The sequence below is a fragment of the Cyprinus carpio genome, chromosome B3, assembly GCF_018340385.1.
Source record: "Cyprinus carpio isolate SPL01 chromosome B3, ASM1834038v1, whole genome shotgun sequence".
In the NCBI taxonomy this organism is placed as follows: Eukaryota; Metazoa; Chordata; class Actinopteri; order Cypriniformes; family Cyprinidae; genus Cyprinus; species Cyprinus carpio.
The window spans coordinates 20,226,429-20,243,840 of record NC_056599.1 but is presented as its reverse complement, the minus strand read 5'-3'; the positions used below and the strand labels follow the sequence as shown (position 1 = coordinate 20,243,840).

Genomic DNA, 17,412 nt, shown 5'->3' with positions numbered 1-17,412 from the left:
GAGGTACAGGCTTACAAGATTTATAGTCTTTGCAAGGGCATGCATGGATTTATTGAGTTTTTGTCTACTGAAAGATTTTTTGTAAAATATTTCATAAACAACTGGCATGCACAATCAATTGAACACACTGTATTTCTGTCTCTCGCAGCATTGTTTTTATTCCTGTCAAAAAATTTAATATGCTGCTACTCTGACTAAGGTCTGTTGAAATGATACCTGTATGCTTTTGTAATATAGCTGGCGTGGCAGGTGTGTTTTGGTGCACTGTGGCTATTGTTCTTGTTTTGAGTTTGCCCAGTCATTTATATTTTATGTTGATTATTTATATAAAAAAAAATATCCATCCATCTATCCATGCAGTCATCCATAGTCTATATTGTCTAATATCCACTAAATAAACAAGTCATAATATTTTTGTTTGATATTTGACATTTCCTGGCATTGTTTTTGACCCATAGTTTTAAACCTAAATTTCAGTCTTTCTAATCTAATCATTTAATCTGAAGCATCAAATCAGTCATAATATAGCATCATTCTAGTGGCACAGATATTTTTCTAGTGTATTTATTTGTAGTGTACAACAATTTCACAGGTAAAGTCTAGATAGCAACAAAAAAAAAAAAAAAAAACCTAAACAACAGTTTCTTATATAAAGCAACTATATGCCAGTTATGTTACCTTGTCATACCAGTTCCCTTGAGGTTCGCCTTCTCTATCTGGTAGCCATGCAGGTTCTGTGCTATCTGTCTCTTGGCCAGGAAACACAGGGATGACAAAATTCTCCAGTTCTTCATCCCTATACATGGACCATTTTGTGAGGTTCTGAACAGTATGATGAGGGAGGACTCTTTCAGAAGACCAGACATCATCTGGCTCATGAAGATCTAGTATTTGATTTTGAGCCCAGTGTTCACCAGACTGGCCCTGAATCTGAGGGGTCACTACTGCGTACCTTGGGTCCTCTGGAGAACGTCCCAGTGTTGACGGCAACTTGTAGGATGCTTTGCGTAAGTTAATGTTCGTCAAGGCATTTCCCAGAAAGGGTGATGTGGGAGATTCACTTTGAGCTGGTTGACCTCTTGTCACAATTGATCCATCAGGCAATCTGTAAGATGCTTTACGAAGGTTTTGGTTCTGAAGGGCACTGGACAGCATTGAAGGGGGAGCTTGCTCTTGTTTTGGATTTCTAAACAGGCCAGAGGTACTAGGTAGGCGATAGTTGGCCTTACCAACATTTTTTAGTGCACTTGACAAATTAGATGAAATTGATTTCTCTGGTTCTTGTTCAGAACTCTTAGTCAAAAGGGTTCCATCAGGAAGTCTGTAGGAAGCTTTACGAAGGTTTGAATTCAGAAGAGCACTTGAAAGAAGTGGGGAAGAAGACTGTTCTGCTGGTTGGTTTCGAGAGAAGAGAGAGCCATCAGGTAGTTTATAGGTGGCCTTACGTAGGTTAATATTCTGTAGAGCACTTCCTAGGTATGGTGAGGAATTTGTTGTGTCCGCGGCTTCATCAGTGCTAGTGGATACAAGTGTTCCATCGGGAAGCCTGTAACTTGCTTTTCGAATGTTAGGATTCTGAAGAGCATTGGATAACAGTGAGGGAGATGGAGCTGGTTGTGCTGGCTCATTTCTTGATATTATTGTACCATCTGGGAGCCTGTAAGTTGCTTTCCGGAGACTAGGGTTTTGCAAAGCATTTGACAGAACAGATGTAGTAGTCTCCTCTTTTTGGCCTCCAAAATTCCTAGATATTATTGATGTATCAGGTAGTCGAAAGGAGGCACCTTGAAGGCTTGGATTCTTTAATGCATTTGACAAAGGGGAGGAATAATCCTGTGCTTGCTGGAAAGGAGTAGGATTTTTCTGTAAAGGAGAGGAATAGGATGCATTTCTTAAGTTAGGATTCTTAAGGGCATTTGATAATACGGATGCTTGCTGTTCGGGTTGTGACATCACTGGAGCATATAAAGATGTGTTCCGCTGAAGAGGTGAGATGTATGAGGCACTGCGTAACTGAGGATTTTTTAGTGCATTGGTTAGCGCTGAAGATGATTGCAAAATGTTTTGCGGTTCCTGCTGAGTAGCTGCAGGAGAATAAGGAGATGTGCTTCTCTGCAGTGGGGAAGTGAGAGATGCATTACGTAGGTAAGGGTTTTGCAATGCATTAGAGAGCATTGGAGAAGAAATCTGACTGGTTACCTGAACCTCTTGAGGTGCCACTATAGAATGAGGAGATGCAGACATTTGTAAAGGTGAGTGGTAAGTGGCATTACGGAGAAGTGGATTTTGCAATGCATTTGTTAAGGCTGGAGAAGCGCTCTGAGATAAATTTCGGTTGATCTGCGACATTGGGGATTTAAACCTTGGAAGAGGTGAACTGAATGAAGCGGCAGCAAGATTTGGGTTCTGTAAAGCATTTGTTAGTAGAGGAGATGACCTTTGTTGAACTGTCTGGGCAAATTCAGTTATTACTTGAGGCTGAGGAGTGATACTCGAAGGAAATTGTGATCTGAGTGAGGCACGATTGATTAATTCATTATGCAGAGCATTTCTCTGTATAGAGGATGAGAGGATCGGCGATGGGGATCGTACAGACATTGGTGAACCAGCTCTCATTGAAAGTTGAGGTGATGGACATGGGGTTGGAACATGTCTCACAGAGAGTTGTGGTGAAGATACTCCAGGCTGTTTTATTGGAACCCGTTGAGGAAAAGGTGGTTGAGCATTCATTACAAGGGGATGGCTCTGGCCTCTTATTGATTGCCTGAAAGGAACAGGACTTATTGGTACTCTCACAACAGGACGCCCTCTCCCAACAGGTCTATGAAAAACTCTTTGTTGATTTGGTGTTCCAGGTAGAAAAAATCTCTTAGAGTCTTGAAACACTGCTGGTCTGGAACCTTGTCTTGCCAACATGATGGGGGAGGATCTAGCACTTTGATTCAAAGCTCCTGAACCCATGGATGCATTATGGATGGAAGATCTGAATGGAGCGACATTGTGCATTTGAGGAGTACCATGATGACCTTTTCTTTGAAAAATTGGATTGACAGGAGATGGCTTAACTGTTCCCATTGGCACTTTGTTCCCACCAAATCCTCTGAATCTACGTGTGGATGAACGAGTAGGCAGATGTTGTGGGTCATGCTGAATTCTGCCAGAAAATGCTGATGGTGATGGTGAAAGAGGTCTCTGAGGTCTAGAAGCAAAAGGAGATATTGGTCTTGGAGACAGGGGTCTTTGGATGGGAGATGTGACTCTGCGGGGTGGGTATGGAGAGCTCTCCTCTGGTGACTGTTGGCCTATTGTTGGAGACAGTGGAGGGCTCCTCCTCCGTAATGATGGTTGTGGTGAAAGAGACCTTTTCCTCATAGATCTTGATGACATCAAAGACTCCTGATTGCTTCTACCAATTGGCCTGAAACGAGATTTTATTGGAGGGGTAGGACTAGCACTTTGCCTCAGGGCTGCTCTAGGTGAAGAAGGAGGACTTCTTCTTCTCATTGAGCCTCGTGGAGACATTGGAGGACTCTCTCTTCCATTAACAAGAGGAGATGGTGCTCTAGAACCAAATGGCTTTCTCTGGGGGGTTGGAGATTTTCCCCTTAAAGAAGCTATTGGTGATGGTGCTCTTCTGGATGGTTGTGGAGAAGAAGGGGGACTAAATTTTCTCCTTTGGATAGGAGAGAACTGCCTTTGTGCATTATTATTGTATGAAGGTGGGCCAAACATTCTAGACTGCCTTGGTGAGAACCTTGGACTCATTTCCTCATACATATCAGATCTTTGGCGAGGTATAGGACTGCTTCGAGTTGAAAAATTGCTTTGTCTTAAGGAGAGCTGTGGTGAGGGGAGATGGTTAAATTGTCTCATTGTTATTGGTTGGATATTTTCATGTGGAAAATCAAATCTCTGAAACATGGGATCTGGATAGACTAAATGGGGAGAGACTGGATCACCCATAGTTGGATCGAATCTCCTTGCGGACAGAACTGGAGATGCTGGTGTTGAGAGTGGCATGGGTCCAACAGGTCCAAAAGAATGTCTACTTAGGACAGGTGACACTGGTATTGGAGACGAAAAAGGTCTTGCTTGAAGAACAGGCGAGGATGGTATTTGGAGTGATCGGGTTAAAATGGGACTACTAGGTGGTATAATTGTTGCTGGTCCTTGCTGAATTAATATAGGGGCTGGAGATAATGACCTTTGTACAGCTTCTGGTTGTTGTGGCGTATATAGAGGAAAGCTCATAGGTGAAACAAATGGCTGGTGTTCATATTGGTCTTGAATCATCTCAAGATCACTCCTGGGAATCTGAGAAACTGGACTTGAAATTTCAAGTTTTTCTTTTCCAAACAGTCGTACTTGTGGTCTTGGAAATCTGAATGAATCCTCAGTCAATATTCCCTGGGTTGGTATTTGAACATATTCATTACCGTACATTTCTGGGGGTTCTGTTGGATCCATGACGTCCTCCACCGTGTACATAAATGGCTGGTTAACAGCCATCTGAGGGTCAGTGTAAACCGCAGCGTTTTCTCCGCTGTACATGTACTGGTTTTGATTGTATGCATTTTGATAACCTGGATACATCATGTAGGCATCTGAAACACCATCATAGTGAGTATAATAATTTTGCTGATCACCATAATAGACCAACTGTTCTGGATAGTATCCATAGTCATAATATTCCACATCATTACCAAGGTAGCCAAATTCATCTTCCATTGCATAACCCATTTCATCATAGTATTCCATACCATCAACAGGGTATCCAAATTCATCGATTCTCTGGTGCCTGTAACCATAGTCCATTCTATCATCATAATAACCATAAGGGTGTCTTCCATCATACTGATACTGATCATAATAATCTTCATCAAGATACTCATCTCCATACTCATCCTCATACACTGGATCATAGTATTCGTTCTCCTCATCATAGAATCCATACTCATCTTCAGGATAATCATAATACTCCTGGTCATCTTCAAAGTAGTCATACTGATGTGGTCCTCTATAGCGCCCCTGACCATAGCTGTCATGATTTCTGCTTCTATATCGTCCCCGGGGATTATTTCTGCTATAACTGCTTTGAACATAGTCATCTTCTTCATAGCTGAACTCACCCTCATCATATTCATAACCTCCATTCTGATAGCCCTGATATCGCCCCACACTTGACCCGTCATAACGAACAGAGCGACCTAGTCGTCTAGATGCTTTGGATGAGATGAATTTGCTAGTTAGCCAGTTTGTTGCTCCTGCTATCTTCCCCAGAGCCCATCCTTTACTCTTGAATTGTGCAGCTCCAGTTTTCTTTTTACCAAAAAAGCCTTTGAATTTGCCTCCCAGTCCAGAGGTGGCTGCTGCATTTTTATTCGCCTTCCCACCAATACTGAGTAATAAGAATGTTCTGCCACTCTCCTCTTTTTTATTTTTGTCATCTTCTGTAGCTTTGGACTTTCCGAAACCTGAAAACAACTTTGATGTACTTTGTAATGCCTTTGGTGTCATACCTTTTTTCTTTTTGCTGCCAGATAGTCCCATGAAAAGCCTAGATGTGCTTTTTAGCTTTTTAGACTGTTTTGGGGCAGGCTTTGAAAAAAATGGGGATTTTCCTGTCAGACCTGTGAGAACTTTAGAAGCACCTTTTAAATGAGCTTTAGCATCATCTTTCTTTTGAACATCCTCCTGACCCTGAACAGCAAAGCCCATCATAGCTGATGAGGCCCCTTTCAGGTTTATGTCCTTCATTTTACCTAGCTGAAGTTGTGGCTTCTTCTCTTCAGGTTGGAATCCTGTCACAGCTTTAGATGCAGCCTTAATATTGGCACGCTTACCAGTTTTTGGATCAACACCTTCCTCTGCTGCCTGGCCACGCTTTGGCTTAGCTACAGCCTTTACTGCCATAGCTTTGGACGCTCCCTTCAGAGCAGCTTTTCCTTTTCCCTTTTTACCACCATCATCCTCACTTTGCACATCCTCTTCATCCACTGCTTCACTGTCCTCAACCTCACTCCTTTCCGCCTCTGAGGCCTCCTCAGACTCACTAGGAGCTTGTTTGCCCTTTCCTTTTCCTTTCTTTGGATCCTCTTTCCCCTTGCCTCCCTTACCCCCTTTCTTGTCATCTTTTGCTGCCTTTGTCTCTTCTTTTGCTTCCCCCTTTGCACCTTTCTTAGGTGCAGCTTTGTCTGCTTTCTTTGGTGGCATTTTGTCCTTCTCCAAAAATCATGCAATATATGTCACTGTGCCAAAAATGGGTGGTCAGTGACAGAAAACTCAAACTGTTATACAAATGTGTAATACAGCTTCAACATAGCGTAAATGAGTCTGAAATGCAAGTAGATCACTTACATCACAAAAAAAAAGTTATTAATTATATGTCTAATTTTGTCTTTTGAGAATAAGAAAAAGCATTTCCACTTAACACAAAAGCCAAAATGCTGATAGCTCTTTTTTCAGAACTCTACCTTACAGGTGAATTCCTCACATTTCAGAAATGTCCGACAGAGTTGTGTCCTTGGCTGTAGTGCGAATTTTGGCAAGAGATTTCCCACAGACGAAACGGGCATCCGTGAATATAAGCTTTTTCATGCCTTGGGAGAAGTACTCCAGTTATACTTTTTGTCCTCTTGAGTTTTGCAGGTAGTGTCCTTCAAGAGCTCCAGATGCATGTGTCCGAAAGTATGCGAGGGCTCCCCGTGATAGTTGCGAAGGGCACCTTAAATGTATCAACTACACTGACTTACGGTAACATTAGCTGTTTGGCTCATTCCTATATAAATAATGCATGTTGGCTGAGCTGTTACTAAACTGTGTCTGAGGACATTTCCAAATAGAACTTAAGTATGGTAATGATACTGACCGAAGAGGAATGTCTCCTCCATCACATCTGAGGTGGGTTAAATGTTTAATATTATTAGAATACCAAACAAATAAAAAGCTTGTAATTTTATATTGTTGTGCCAGACAAGTTTTGTTTTCTGTTTTTTGATTGAGCAGTGACTTGCAGAATGATATTTTGATTTAAAGTAAAATTATCAACCATCTAACAGAACTATTGGAGATGGAAATCATTTGAATGAACTGAATTGATATAACAATTTTTTTATAGTTTAGACCAAATAAAATTGAGCAAAAGTATATTATATGCACAAAATATATATATTTAGCTTGCATGTTTAGACAGACATGATATATGTTTTATGTTACACTTTATTGGCAGGATGACTTTGGAGAGTAATTAGCACTTCTAAATATATTTTTATGAGCAGGACAAAATTCAAACGAGTATCAACATACATTATTATAATGCTATCATGTGTCTGATACATATGTACCTTAATATGTCCGGTTTTAGAAAATTCAGTTTTTATCATGGACTAGAATCACAAATTTACATACTAAGCTGCATGCATGATTATTTCTCTGCTGACCACTTAATATTCCAGAGTTCATGACACTGCTAGGGATTAATTCTTAATGGCTGGACTGTATTCAGTTCACTAAGAAATAATGAAATATTAATCGGAAAAGTTCTAAATATAGAGTGACCCCATTCATTGTTAACTTCATATATTCACTATCCCATGCAATTATTGCATATGTATGTGATATTACATGTAGGTGATATTTGCGCAAAACATATTTTTTCATGATTTAATTTGGTTGTCATTTTCCTTGCTAGAAGAGATGGATATCAGTGTAATTTAAGTTGAGTAATTTTGCCTCTTACAGTGTGTCAGCTTTTCAGCGGTTACGCATTGAAACAAGTCCAAGAAGAGATTATGAGCTGCTTGTCCAATCTATTTCCAATGCACAACAGTTATGTCTATCAATGTAATAAAATGCAAAATAAAGAATCAGTATAACAAGTTGGTTTGTTTTGTTTCATTATTAAATGGCACTCCGAAAGTCAGATAATTTTTAAGGATATATACAGCAGTACTTTCATTAGGAACTAAATACATATTAATATATAAGGGTAAATATAAAGGGAAGCAAAAAAAAATATTGGTGTAGATGCATAGCTTATTGTCTCCCTGACGAGACGCAATGCATACCACAAACCCTAAATGAACCTGTTTAAATCCAAGCCTAGACCAAGTGCTGGGTAAGGTTACAATCAAGAGGTTCAGGGGAGGACTAGATTAAATTTCAGTGGTGTTATAAATGGTTAGAAGCAAGTTGTCTAAGTGACTTAATCTATGCATTGTCTCACACCAAACAAATAAATGCCAAACATCATCTTTTCCACATGAAATGTCAAATGACTGCAACGACAGCCTCTAAAATATGCCCACATCTACTTTTCAATCCACAAACCTTTTATTTGCTGTTCATATTAATGTTTAATTAATTATTGTTTGTTTTGTGGTAAGTGACTCCAGCATCACTGAAGAAAATACATTCTCGTTATTGTGTCAGTGATTTATCTAAATTAATACAATTAAGCTACACCACACAAGTGCAGTTTTGTCATGCACAAACAAACAAAGTGTTAGATTAGCGTAATGAACCTCCTCTTGCTTGGCAATGCCAGCCATCAATCAATAAATAATGAAGGGAAATCCTAAAAAGGGCATCTGGGGTCTATAGAAAAGTGGTCAAATGTCCAAGATATATTGTTAAATGGCCATATATTGAAAGAAATAATGAAAGGAATATATAAGTATATATACAAATATAAATGCTTTAAATAAAAAGTAGGGCTACTTATTTTCAATATAATCTTGTGATATTTATATAATACCATCAAATTAATCATCTCCATTTATTTATTTTATGAATATTTATAATATTTTAGTAAAGTAAATTGTAGTCCTAACTAGCATTTTACAAGAAATATACATCATAAAAGCATAATAATTTGTAAAAGTATTTTCATAATCATGCTAATAGCTGTAACACTTACCGTAAAAATTGCTTTCAAAAATTATTACATCCGAACCCTTTTCAAAAAGAGGTGCTCAAAGTTATCCATCGTAATATAATGTTCTGACATATAAGATCCATTCTCTGTGTGCTGCATTTAACTATGCTTGACTAACTCATTGTATGTTCATGTAAGGGCTGATCTATTATATGGTTCCTCGCTCTAATTGCCCTCTTTCAGATTTAAAAACTGCCCGCATACAAACAGTCATCTACTCAAAGTGCTGTGGTGGAACAAAAGCAATGGTAATCTGACTTGCGTGTTTCCTGATTTCGACAATATGCATTACATGACATAAAAGCATTATATACATCTAAGAAACCGGCAGGTATACAATTTCTGTTATTCTAGAAACAAAAGGTCTGGCTCTGTATGTAAACAAACCCCCTGACCCCTATTACAAGCTAATGGCTAACAGGCAGTGGCTGCAGAGATGTTGTTCTTGCCTCCAAGTTTCAAAGATGAAAATGCATCGTCATAGGCAGCGACCAAGTGTCCATCTACAAAAACTCATTTATTAAAGCTCCTTCTCTGTCAATATTTGTAATGTCAATAATTGTTCAATATAGTATCAGTATAATGTCAGAGAAAGAAAATGTGCAAAAACTGCAACTTTGTAAATGTTGTAAATGTGTTTGTTTTTTAATCAGAACAGATTTGGAGAAATTTAGCAATATATCACTTGCTCACCAATGGATCCTCTGCAGTGAATGGGTGCCGTCAGAATGAGATTCCAAACAGCTGATAAAAACATGACAATAATCCACAAGTAATTCACACGACTCCAGTCCATCAGATAATGTCTTGTGAAATGAAAAGTTTCATGTTTTTGTCTGGTGGTTTAGGACCAGCACATGACCAGCTTAAACCAGCTCATGACCAACTAAGGGCCTTAAACTAGCTTAAACCAGCTGCCATGCTTCAAAACATCCCTAACCAGCATATGCTGTTTTTTAACAGGGTTTCTTACAAACACAGCTTTTCACAGAACATTAATTGGTGGACTGGAGATGTGTGGATCACTTGTAGATTATTGTGATGTTTTTACCAGCTGTTTGGACTCTCATTCTGACGGCACCCATTCACTTCAGAGGATCCACTGGTGAGCAAGTGATGTAATGCTAAATTTCTCCAAATCTGTTCTAAAAAAGAAACAAACTCATCTACATCTTGGATGGTCTTAAAAGTGAGTACATTTTGAGCAAATTTTCATTTTGGGGTGAACCTAAAAGGTGCACTAAAGGTATAGTAGGTGTATCTCTGAATGAGTGTGCTTCTCCACTGACAAGCTGTTGTACCACTATATTTTGTACATTTCCCCTGACATTGCACTGGTACATCAGCAGGGGGCAGCAAAAGCTCTTTAGAGAAGACGAGAAATGAACGTCATGTGTGTCACATAATCTCTTGCTCCATGCTTTCCACTTCACGATTAAAGCAACTGTGTGGACAATATAATACACTGTAAGTTTACAGATATGATAAAATATTAGTCAGAACATAATGCTGTTTGAAAGACCTCACAAGAAACTCACAAAACGGTCTACTGCTGTTACTCCTTACATAAAGGCACACACTCCACAATTTTCACTTCCTGTGACCAAGAACTTAAAGAGAGATCGTGCAGTTTATTACTAGCCTAGTAGTAAAACACATTTGCTCAATAAAAGTTACAACATGCTAAATAAAAGCTACATTTCACAATGTCAGACTGCAATACTCAAGACATTATTTTCTATGTTCTGGTTCTAAAAACCTCAAGATAAGCAGTAAATGATTCTGAATGGAGAATTAAAAGCTGAAGCGCACGGGCTCTGAGAGCAGCCATACACACACACACCCACACACACTTCACCATATGGCCCCAGCATCAAGTGTCATGTTTACAAGCGTAGCGCATTGGCACTGCACTCGTCCTTCTTACCATTATCTTTCCATCCGAGCTCATTCAAAGCAACTCCAGCGTAGAAACGTCACTCCTCAAGTTATTCCAAAACAGTTTCTTGTCATCCTGCTCGTCATTTTAGCGCTGTGAAATGTAGGCTAATTACACAAAGGCCCATCAAGCCTGAAGTGGAACAGCCTCCCAATGGCTTGATAATTCCCCAGTCCAAACTTGTCCGTTGTGTGTGTACAGCCCGAGTGCCTCAGCATGCATATTTAATGTCGTCTATTATACTAGTTTTCTGTAATGAATAGAGTGGGCAGCTCTAGGTTTTCAGATGAATACAGAAAGCTAACAGTTCACATCATGTAAGTGTTTCTGAGTCACCTCCCATGTTTCAGCTGTGAGCTGAACTTTAATAGTGTGCTCTGCTGTAATCATATACAGAGAAAGTCCTCACCACATAACCATATTTTATCAAACAATTATGCATAAATTAAAGATTCATGCTGGGAACCCTTCATTTAAAACTCTCTCAGCAAGTTTAATATATTGGGTTTCATGTCGGTGTGAGTGAACGTGTAAATGACCCTTGGTTATGTGCAGTAAAACATCACCTCAGCTCTCCACCCGGGTCACTACTGATGAACCGTACCCTTTATGATTTAAATGATTAACTAAAACACCATAAACGAAGAAAAATAAAATAACTAACATACCTGGCGAGAACTGTAGAGTGTTTAAATTCAACAAGCTGCTGCTGCTGCTCCTTAGAGGAACATCATGTATCTTCTTGAACTATCCTCAACTAGTATGGATCCACTGGAGTGCTTGAAGTAAGAGTGAACTCTGATCTTTTTAGACTATGACATGTTGGTTTAAGAGGCTTGTAAAAAACGGCAAACCCAGGGTTGGTGGAATCCATCTGCAAACATAGTTTTGTGGCATCTTTATGATGGTTATTGCTTCTTTGTCATCTGATCCTAGTGATTTCATATACGTTCGCTGTTTCTTGTGTATCTTAAGAACGATCTAGTTATGCTTATGCTGCACAAAAGAGTCCACAAGTTTGGTTAGCACCCTATAAAATTGCAGAATATTAAATATCTAAAATATAAGGTTTCATATTTTTAAGTTCAGTTTATTAAGACAAATCCTCACTTTCGGTTAACTACAATTGAAATTTTCATTTAGTCTCAAACACTGTACATGTCCAATTTAGTTTATTAAGAAAGAGACGTTTTCCGTATTACAAACGACAAAAATAAAACAAAGATCTGAATATTATTTATTAGAATGAATTTTGCCAGGCAGATGATTTTCTTAAAGAAAATAATCACTTATTAATTGTTGATCACAGGTTTTTCCGTGACGTTCCATCAAGCAAAAAAATGTTCTGTTAGGCATGTATCAGATGTTCTGTTGATACTGTAGTGGATCTGAAGACTGGATTCTATTTCTTCACAATCTGAATGACATCCTCATGTTCCATGATGTGTGTCAGTCCTACTCGCTGAGGACTGTACTTTGTGCTCGTTCCCTGTGACCCAAAAACACAGCAGTGGTATTTAAAAGCATGGAACAAAAGCAAGAGTATATACAGTTCACTTCAGGTGAAGAAGGATCTTACCCAGACAAGTGCGTACTTGAACTGGCTAGCTAATGTCCTGTGGATTCTGTGACACTGGAAGAAATAAGAAGCACAACCATGAATCTGATTGATAGGCTAAATATATATATGATTTAGTTAGATAGCACATAAAATAGAAATACACAGGTTCAGGTATATATTTTTAGACAACACTTCAGCATTTACTGTGTATAGTTTTCTAAAATGAATATATATGAATATACATCCAGACTGTTTAAACACAGGCTGACCACTGCATAATACATTTACAAAGTACACACAAACAAAGTTGCAGACATACCACATGTTCAACTGATGCTCCTCGTCTCATGATTATAGGGTCACCGAAATCTGGGCGTTCTAAAACAATACAAATAATAATAATAATTAAAAAAAGAGAGTAAAGAATAAAAACACTAAATTCAAACATATGCAGTTTTTTATTTATTTTTCCAGTTTTTAAGACAATCTCTGAAAGGAAATTCCACAAATTAAATTAAATGAGTTAAATTTCAAATGGATTCAAATGTGAACCTTACGCCAGAACACTTTTCAACAGGATGAAAACCCCAAAAAACCCATTTGACGCCAAAGAGACATGGTTTATACTAAAAGCTCTAATAAATCATTAACAAATTAAAATACTCTAATCTTAATTAAAATGCTTTAAAAAAAAAAACAACAACAAATAATTAATTAATCAAATGTATTAATACAAAACAACAGCTTTGTCATAGAGCAGAAATCTCGTAAATGTATTAACCTATATTGTGTTGGACAACAGGAGGCCAAAAAGGTTGAGAACCACTGTTTTAGGGGGAAAGCATCTTAAATCACTATAAAAATTAAGGAGCAAAAAAAGCTTACCTCCTCTTTTCTTGGTGTATATGCAGATCAGGGCCAGGTCCTCCCATAACTGCTCCAGGAGATAATCTAGATTCAGCTTCATGCCGCAGCTGATCACTACACTGTTAGGTCTATGAGCAAGACGATCCACTTCCTCTATAGAAATCTGATCCACTTTGTTGTACACCTGTAATAAGACAGAGATTCATTATATCCTTTTAAATTTGCTGAAACTGAGAAGCTTTGCATCAGGTTGGAATATACACTCACATATAAGCAAGGCATGTACACTCTGTTGCCCACAATGACATCAATAAATTCGTCAGGAGTGCTGTCCTCTCTGAACAAAACCTCAGCGTTGAAGATTTCTGCAGTCGGGTTAAGGTTGACGTGTTGCTCATTATTAGAGACAATGAAACCGTGAATAAACAATGCCAAAGGATACTGTACTCATGAAGAATGAGCTGAACAAGCTTCTCAGAGCATTGTGTGAGGGGAACCGTTGAATTGTACGACAGGCCCCCACCTTTTTTAGGCTGAAAAACAGATATTTCACAAGTAAGGAATACATTTCTTTCAAAAACACCATAAAATCAACTTAAAATTAACTGTTTAGTGGACCTTGTCAACTTCTCAGTTATTTTTGTCGACAAAAATGTTATATTGAAGTGAGCAAAATGGATTCAAATTAATAAATGACACTTAAAATATGAACTTAAAAGACATTTTAGTTTATAGACAAACTCTGACATTAAAAAAAAAAAAACCTGAAACACTGACCTTGAAATAGATATTTGGTTTGGGGCGGTTGAGTCTGATGCCAACAGATTCAAGTTCTTTTTCCAGAAGTTCCCTAAAAAACCAAACAAGAATCGTCAAACAAACAGAGCAAGAGTGCAAACAGTGCAAACATTCTCCACTGCTCCAACTCACCTCTGAACATCTCCTTTAGTCGCATCCAACATCATGATGACCACATCTGCAGTTCTGGCCACAGCGATGACCTGTCTACCTCTGCCCTTACCTTTACAACAAACACACAGAACAAGGACACATTTAATATGCCACAATACACATAACAATGTACATTACTCTTTAAAACACAAATGCACACACCTTGTGCAGCCCCCTCAATGATACCAGGCAAATCCAGCAGCTGTATGTTGGCACCTTTGTACTAGAATTGAATTTTTAACAATGAAACCAATATCATGTTGGTTAATGTAACAACAACATTTATAACATATACACAAAAACAGAGAGAAAAGAAAAATGTTTTGGAATAGATAATACCGTAATGACACCAGGAATGCAGGTCAGGGTGGTGAATTCATACGACGCAGCTTCACTTTCTGTTGATGTCATTAAACTGAGAAATGTAGACTACAAAAACAACATAAATTAGAGCATGTCTCTTTTTTAGTGCAAAAAATATAGTACTGACATAATAATAGAAAATGTTTGCGGATATTACACAAAATTTAACAACAGTACACACATTGTCAACAGAATAAAGAGAGAAATAAGAGCTAATAATTTGCATAAGACAGAAAAATACCAATAAGAGGAGGGAGAAAGAAAAAAACCATGAAAGCAAGACCTGTATTTATACAGAAATTAAAGTAGGCCTATATAAACTGAAGGCATTCAAGTCATTCTGTTTCCTTTCTTGTTTACTGAAGATGTAATGGTGTAAAAACCCTTTTTAAATTCTTTCAAAAGAAGAAGACGAAGAAGAAAAATTTGGTTTGCTGCTGATGAACTTAAATTTGTGGATATAATATATGCAAAGAAGCTAAATCTATAACTCAGCTATCATTGTCTTCAGTAAAGTCACGTGCATAGTGTCCTAAAATAATGTCTTTAAAACTTAAAAGTTCTATCTTGCAGGATATTATCATTTATTAATGTGACAATACTTTTCCAATGTTGTTCAGTAGTACAGTGACAGGGCAAAATACATTAGTTTGAAAGGTACTTCTTTTACTTTACTAGTGAAAAAATATTCCTGTACCAAATTTTTTCCAGATTAGATTTTAGATAAAAGCATGTTGCGCAGATGTTGTAATTTTTACCTTGCCAACTGAGGGGAACCCGATCAGAGCCACTCTGGCATCCCCAGACTTCATAACATCAAAGCCTTCCCCTTTGGCTCCAGCTGACTTCGAGGGCTCCAGAAGCTGGGCTCTGTACTTGGCTAGCTTGGCCTTTAATAAACCCAGATGGTACTCAGTTGCTGCAAAACAAGTTTGGAAGCACTCAGGATTTAATTGGTTAGGAGTAAACACATATAAACCAACAAAAAAGGCACTTGACGGGACATTTAAAGAAAAATCTCGGCTTACCTTTATTCTTCTGTGTTCGAGAGATCTCTCTCTCTATCTCTGCTATCTTCTCCAGAATCCCCATTTTCACTCAGGTGTGATATATTGCTTGTGTGAAGCCTGTGAACATCAGAGAAGTGTGACATGAAGCATGTCAGTCGCACTGTACAGAGCATCTGCTCTCTGGCTACGTTGGCAGTAGTAGGCTAAGCTAGCAGACACTTCTATCAAACTTAACAAACACTATTGCAGATTGAGCTGTATTATGCCAAACGGCTACTTATATAACTGCCACTCTTCAGAAAGTATTAGATACTGTCATTCGTGCATATATAGAAGTGAATGTTTTGATAATTACAGTTTTAAGCGGCACGAACTCTGCGGCATGGACTGCTGGTGACGTCACCCCCCCGCTGGCTGACAGTGCTGCGGAGAAAATGCTCCGATGTGAAAACAATTCTTTAATATTTAATTCCTGAGCATATATTTTAATATAGTACTTAAATTTAGTGTACGATGCCAGTTATAATATGTTTACCCGTTGTTGACATACTGTGGATAATTGACATGCGCTACAACAAACGTTCCTATGATACATATAACAGCGGATGGATTTCAATTATGACTCATTTCTACGAATCGATTCAATCGAACAGTCGTTTCAAAGAATCGTTTTAATTATTCTTTTACCTCAGCCCATAATTTACGTCGTCATTTTATCCATTGGTCGTTCTAATAAAGCCACGTGAAGGCAAATGTCGCTGTTTATGAATAATTCAGATCAGATGTGTGAATCGCTTAAGTTAGCACGCTCAATCAGAAGATCCGGCTCAACATAACGATTCATTCACCTCGGAAATACACAGGGTTGCCAAGTCCCTGGTTTTACAACAAAACATGGAGATCTCAAACTGCTTGTATTAAAATATTTATGTAGATGATGCAGAGTGGCATCAGAAAAAGATCTCAAAACTGTAAATAGTTATAAATAGTTTTAAATATAAAATAATGGGCAAGGCTTAAAAACACGTTCAAATGATAAGCTTTTGTGACGGTGCGCAGCAGTGGCCTGTAGACTGTCCTGAGCGTCTTTTTGGAGAAGGGTCTGGCTGCAGACTTGCACTTGCATTCTCAGACTTGCATTCTCAGACACTTGCGCTTCCGCTAGTGACATCCGTCTTTTTTATTTTGTTCTATTTATTGATTACTTTTTGTTTGAATCTCTCATCATTTTACAACAGTAGCCAGGTGATGAAGACAAGAAAAAAGAAACAAAATTACGAAGTCACTTGCACTCTCTCAGCTACCTGCGACGTCACTTGCAATCCACACAAATCGTATGTGTTGCCAATGGAGACAAGACGCTGTGGTGATTAAACGATTAAAACTAAATTAGTAACATCACATACAGGGGTCCTGCAAGAAAAAAAAAAAAAAAAAAAACCGCAAATCCGCGGCCACAGAACAGCAGAATATGAACGCAATGCACAAAGTCTCTCGTTAAGCGTTTCATTTCCTCCCGTAGAAAAACATTATAAATAAAACACATAGCTTAATGGACAAAGACAAAGAAATAAAAGAGCTGTAGACAGTTATTCTATATGGAAAAACGCTTAACGCGAAACTTTGCATGCTGCATTTATTCTGGGCTCACCTGGTTGCCTGTACATATTGTTTATGTATATTTTAATAATGAAAAGGAGCATATTGAGTTTCTTCTTTATCTTCTTAGTCTATTATTATGCCACATTATGCCATGTTTTGCGCCTGTTTTGCCATGTTTTGTACA

General features: G+C 38.2%; 2 protein-coding genes across 3 annotated transcripts in view; both read right to left on the bottom strand.

Moving 5' to 3' along the window:
• Positions 1-7,027, bottom strand: part of LOC109046925 (unconventional myosin-XV-like) — a 38,043-nt gene extending 31,016 nt beyond the window's left edge. Inside the window, exon 1 of the mRNA XM_042720154.1 lies at positions 679-7,027. Coding sequence (XP_042576088.1) covers positions 679-6,213 — 5,535 coding nt within the window. The 5' untranslated portion in view covers positions 6,214-7,027. The remainder of the gene's footprint in view (positions 1-678) is intronic.
• A 5,068-nt stretch (positions 7,028-12,095) lies between these two features.
• On the bottom strand, positions 12,096-16,396 carry LOC109046924 (developmentally-regulated GTP-binding protein 2). Of its 2 annotated transcripts, none has more exons than XM_042720156.1 (14): positions 16,314-16,396; positions 15,982-16,049; positions 15,645-15,743; positions 15,375-15,535; positions 14,593-14,682; positions 14,416-14,476; positions 14,233-14,323; positions 14,080-14,152; positions 13,745-13,835; positions 13,570-13,667; positions 13,321-13,486; positions 12,755-12,813; positions 12,454-12,507; positions 12,096-12,363 (listed from the first exon to the last, which is right to left on the bottom strand). In XM_042720156.1, the coding sequence occupies exons 3-14, from the start codon at positions 15,706-15,708 to the stop codon at positions 12,277-12,279; spliced, it is 1,095 nt and encodes a 364-aa protein (XP_042576090.1). In that variant the 5' UTR covers positions 15,709-15,743; positions 15,982-16,049; positions 16,314-16,396; the 3' UTR covers positions 12,096-12,276. The 2 variants fall into 2 exon arrangements, with proteins under 2 accessions (XP_042576090.1, XP_042576089.1); XM_042720155.1 differs by lacking the exon at positions 16,314-16,396 and adding an exon at positions 16,128-16,146.
• Positions 16,397-17,412: the final 1,016 nt, after the last annotated feature.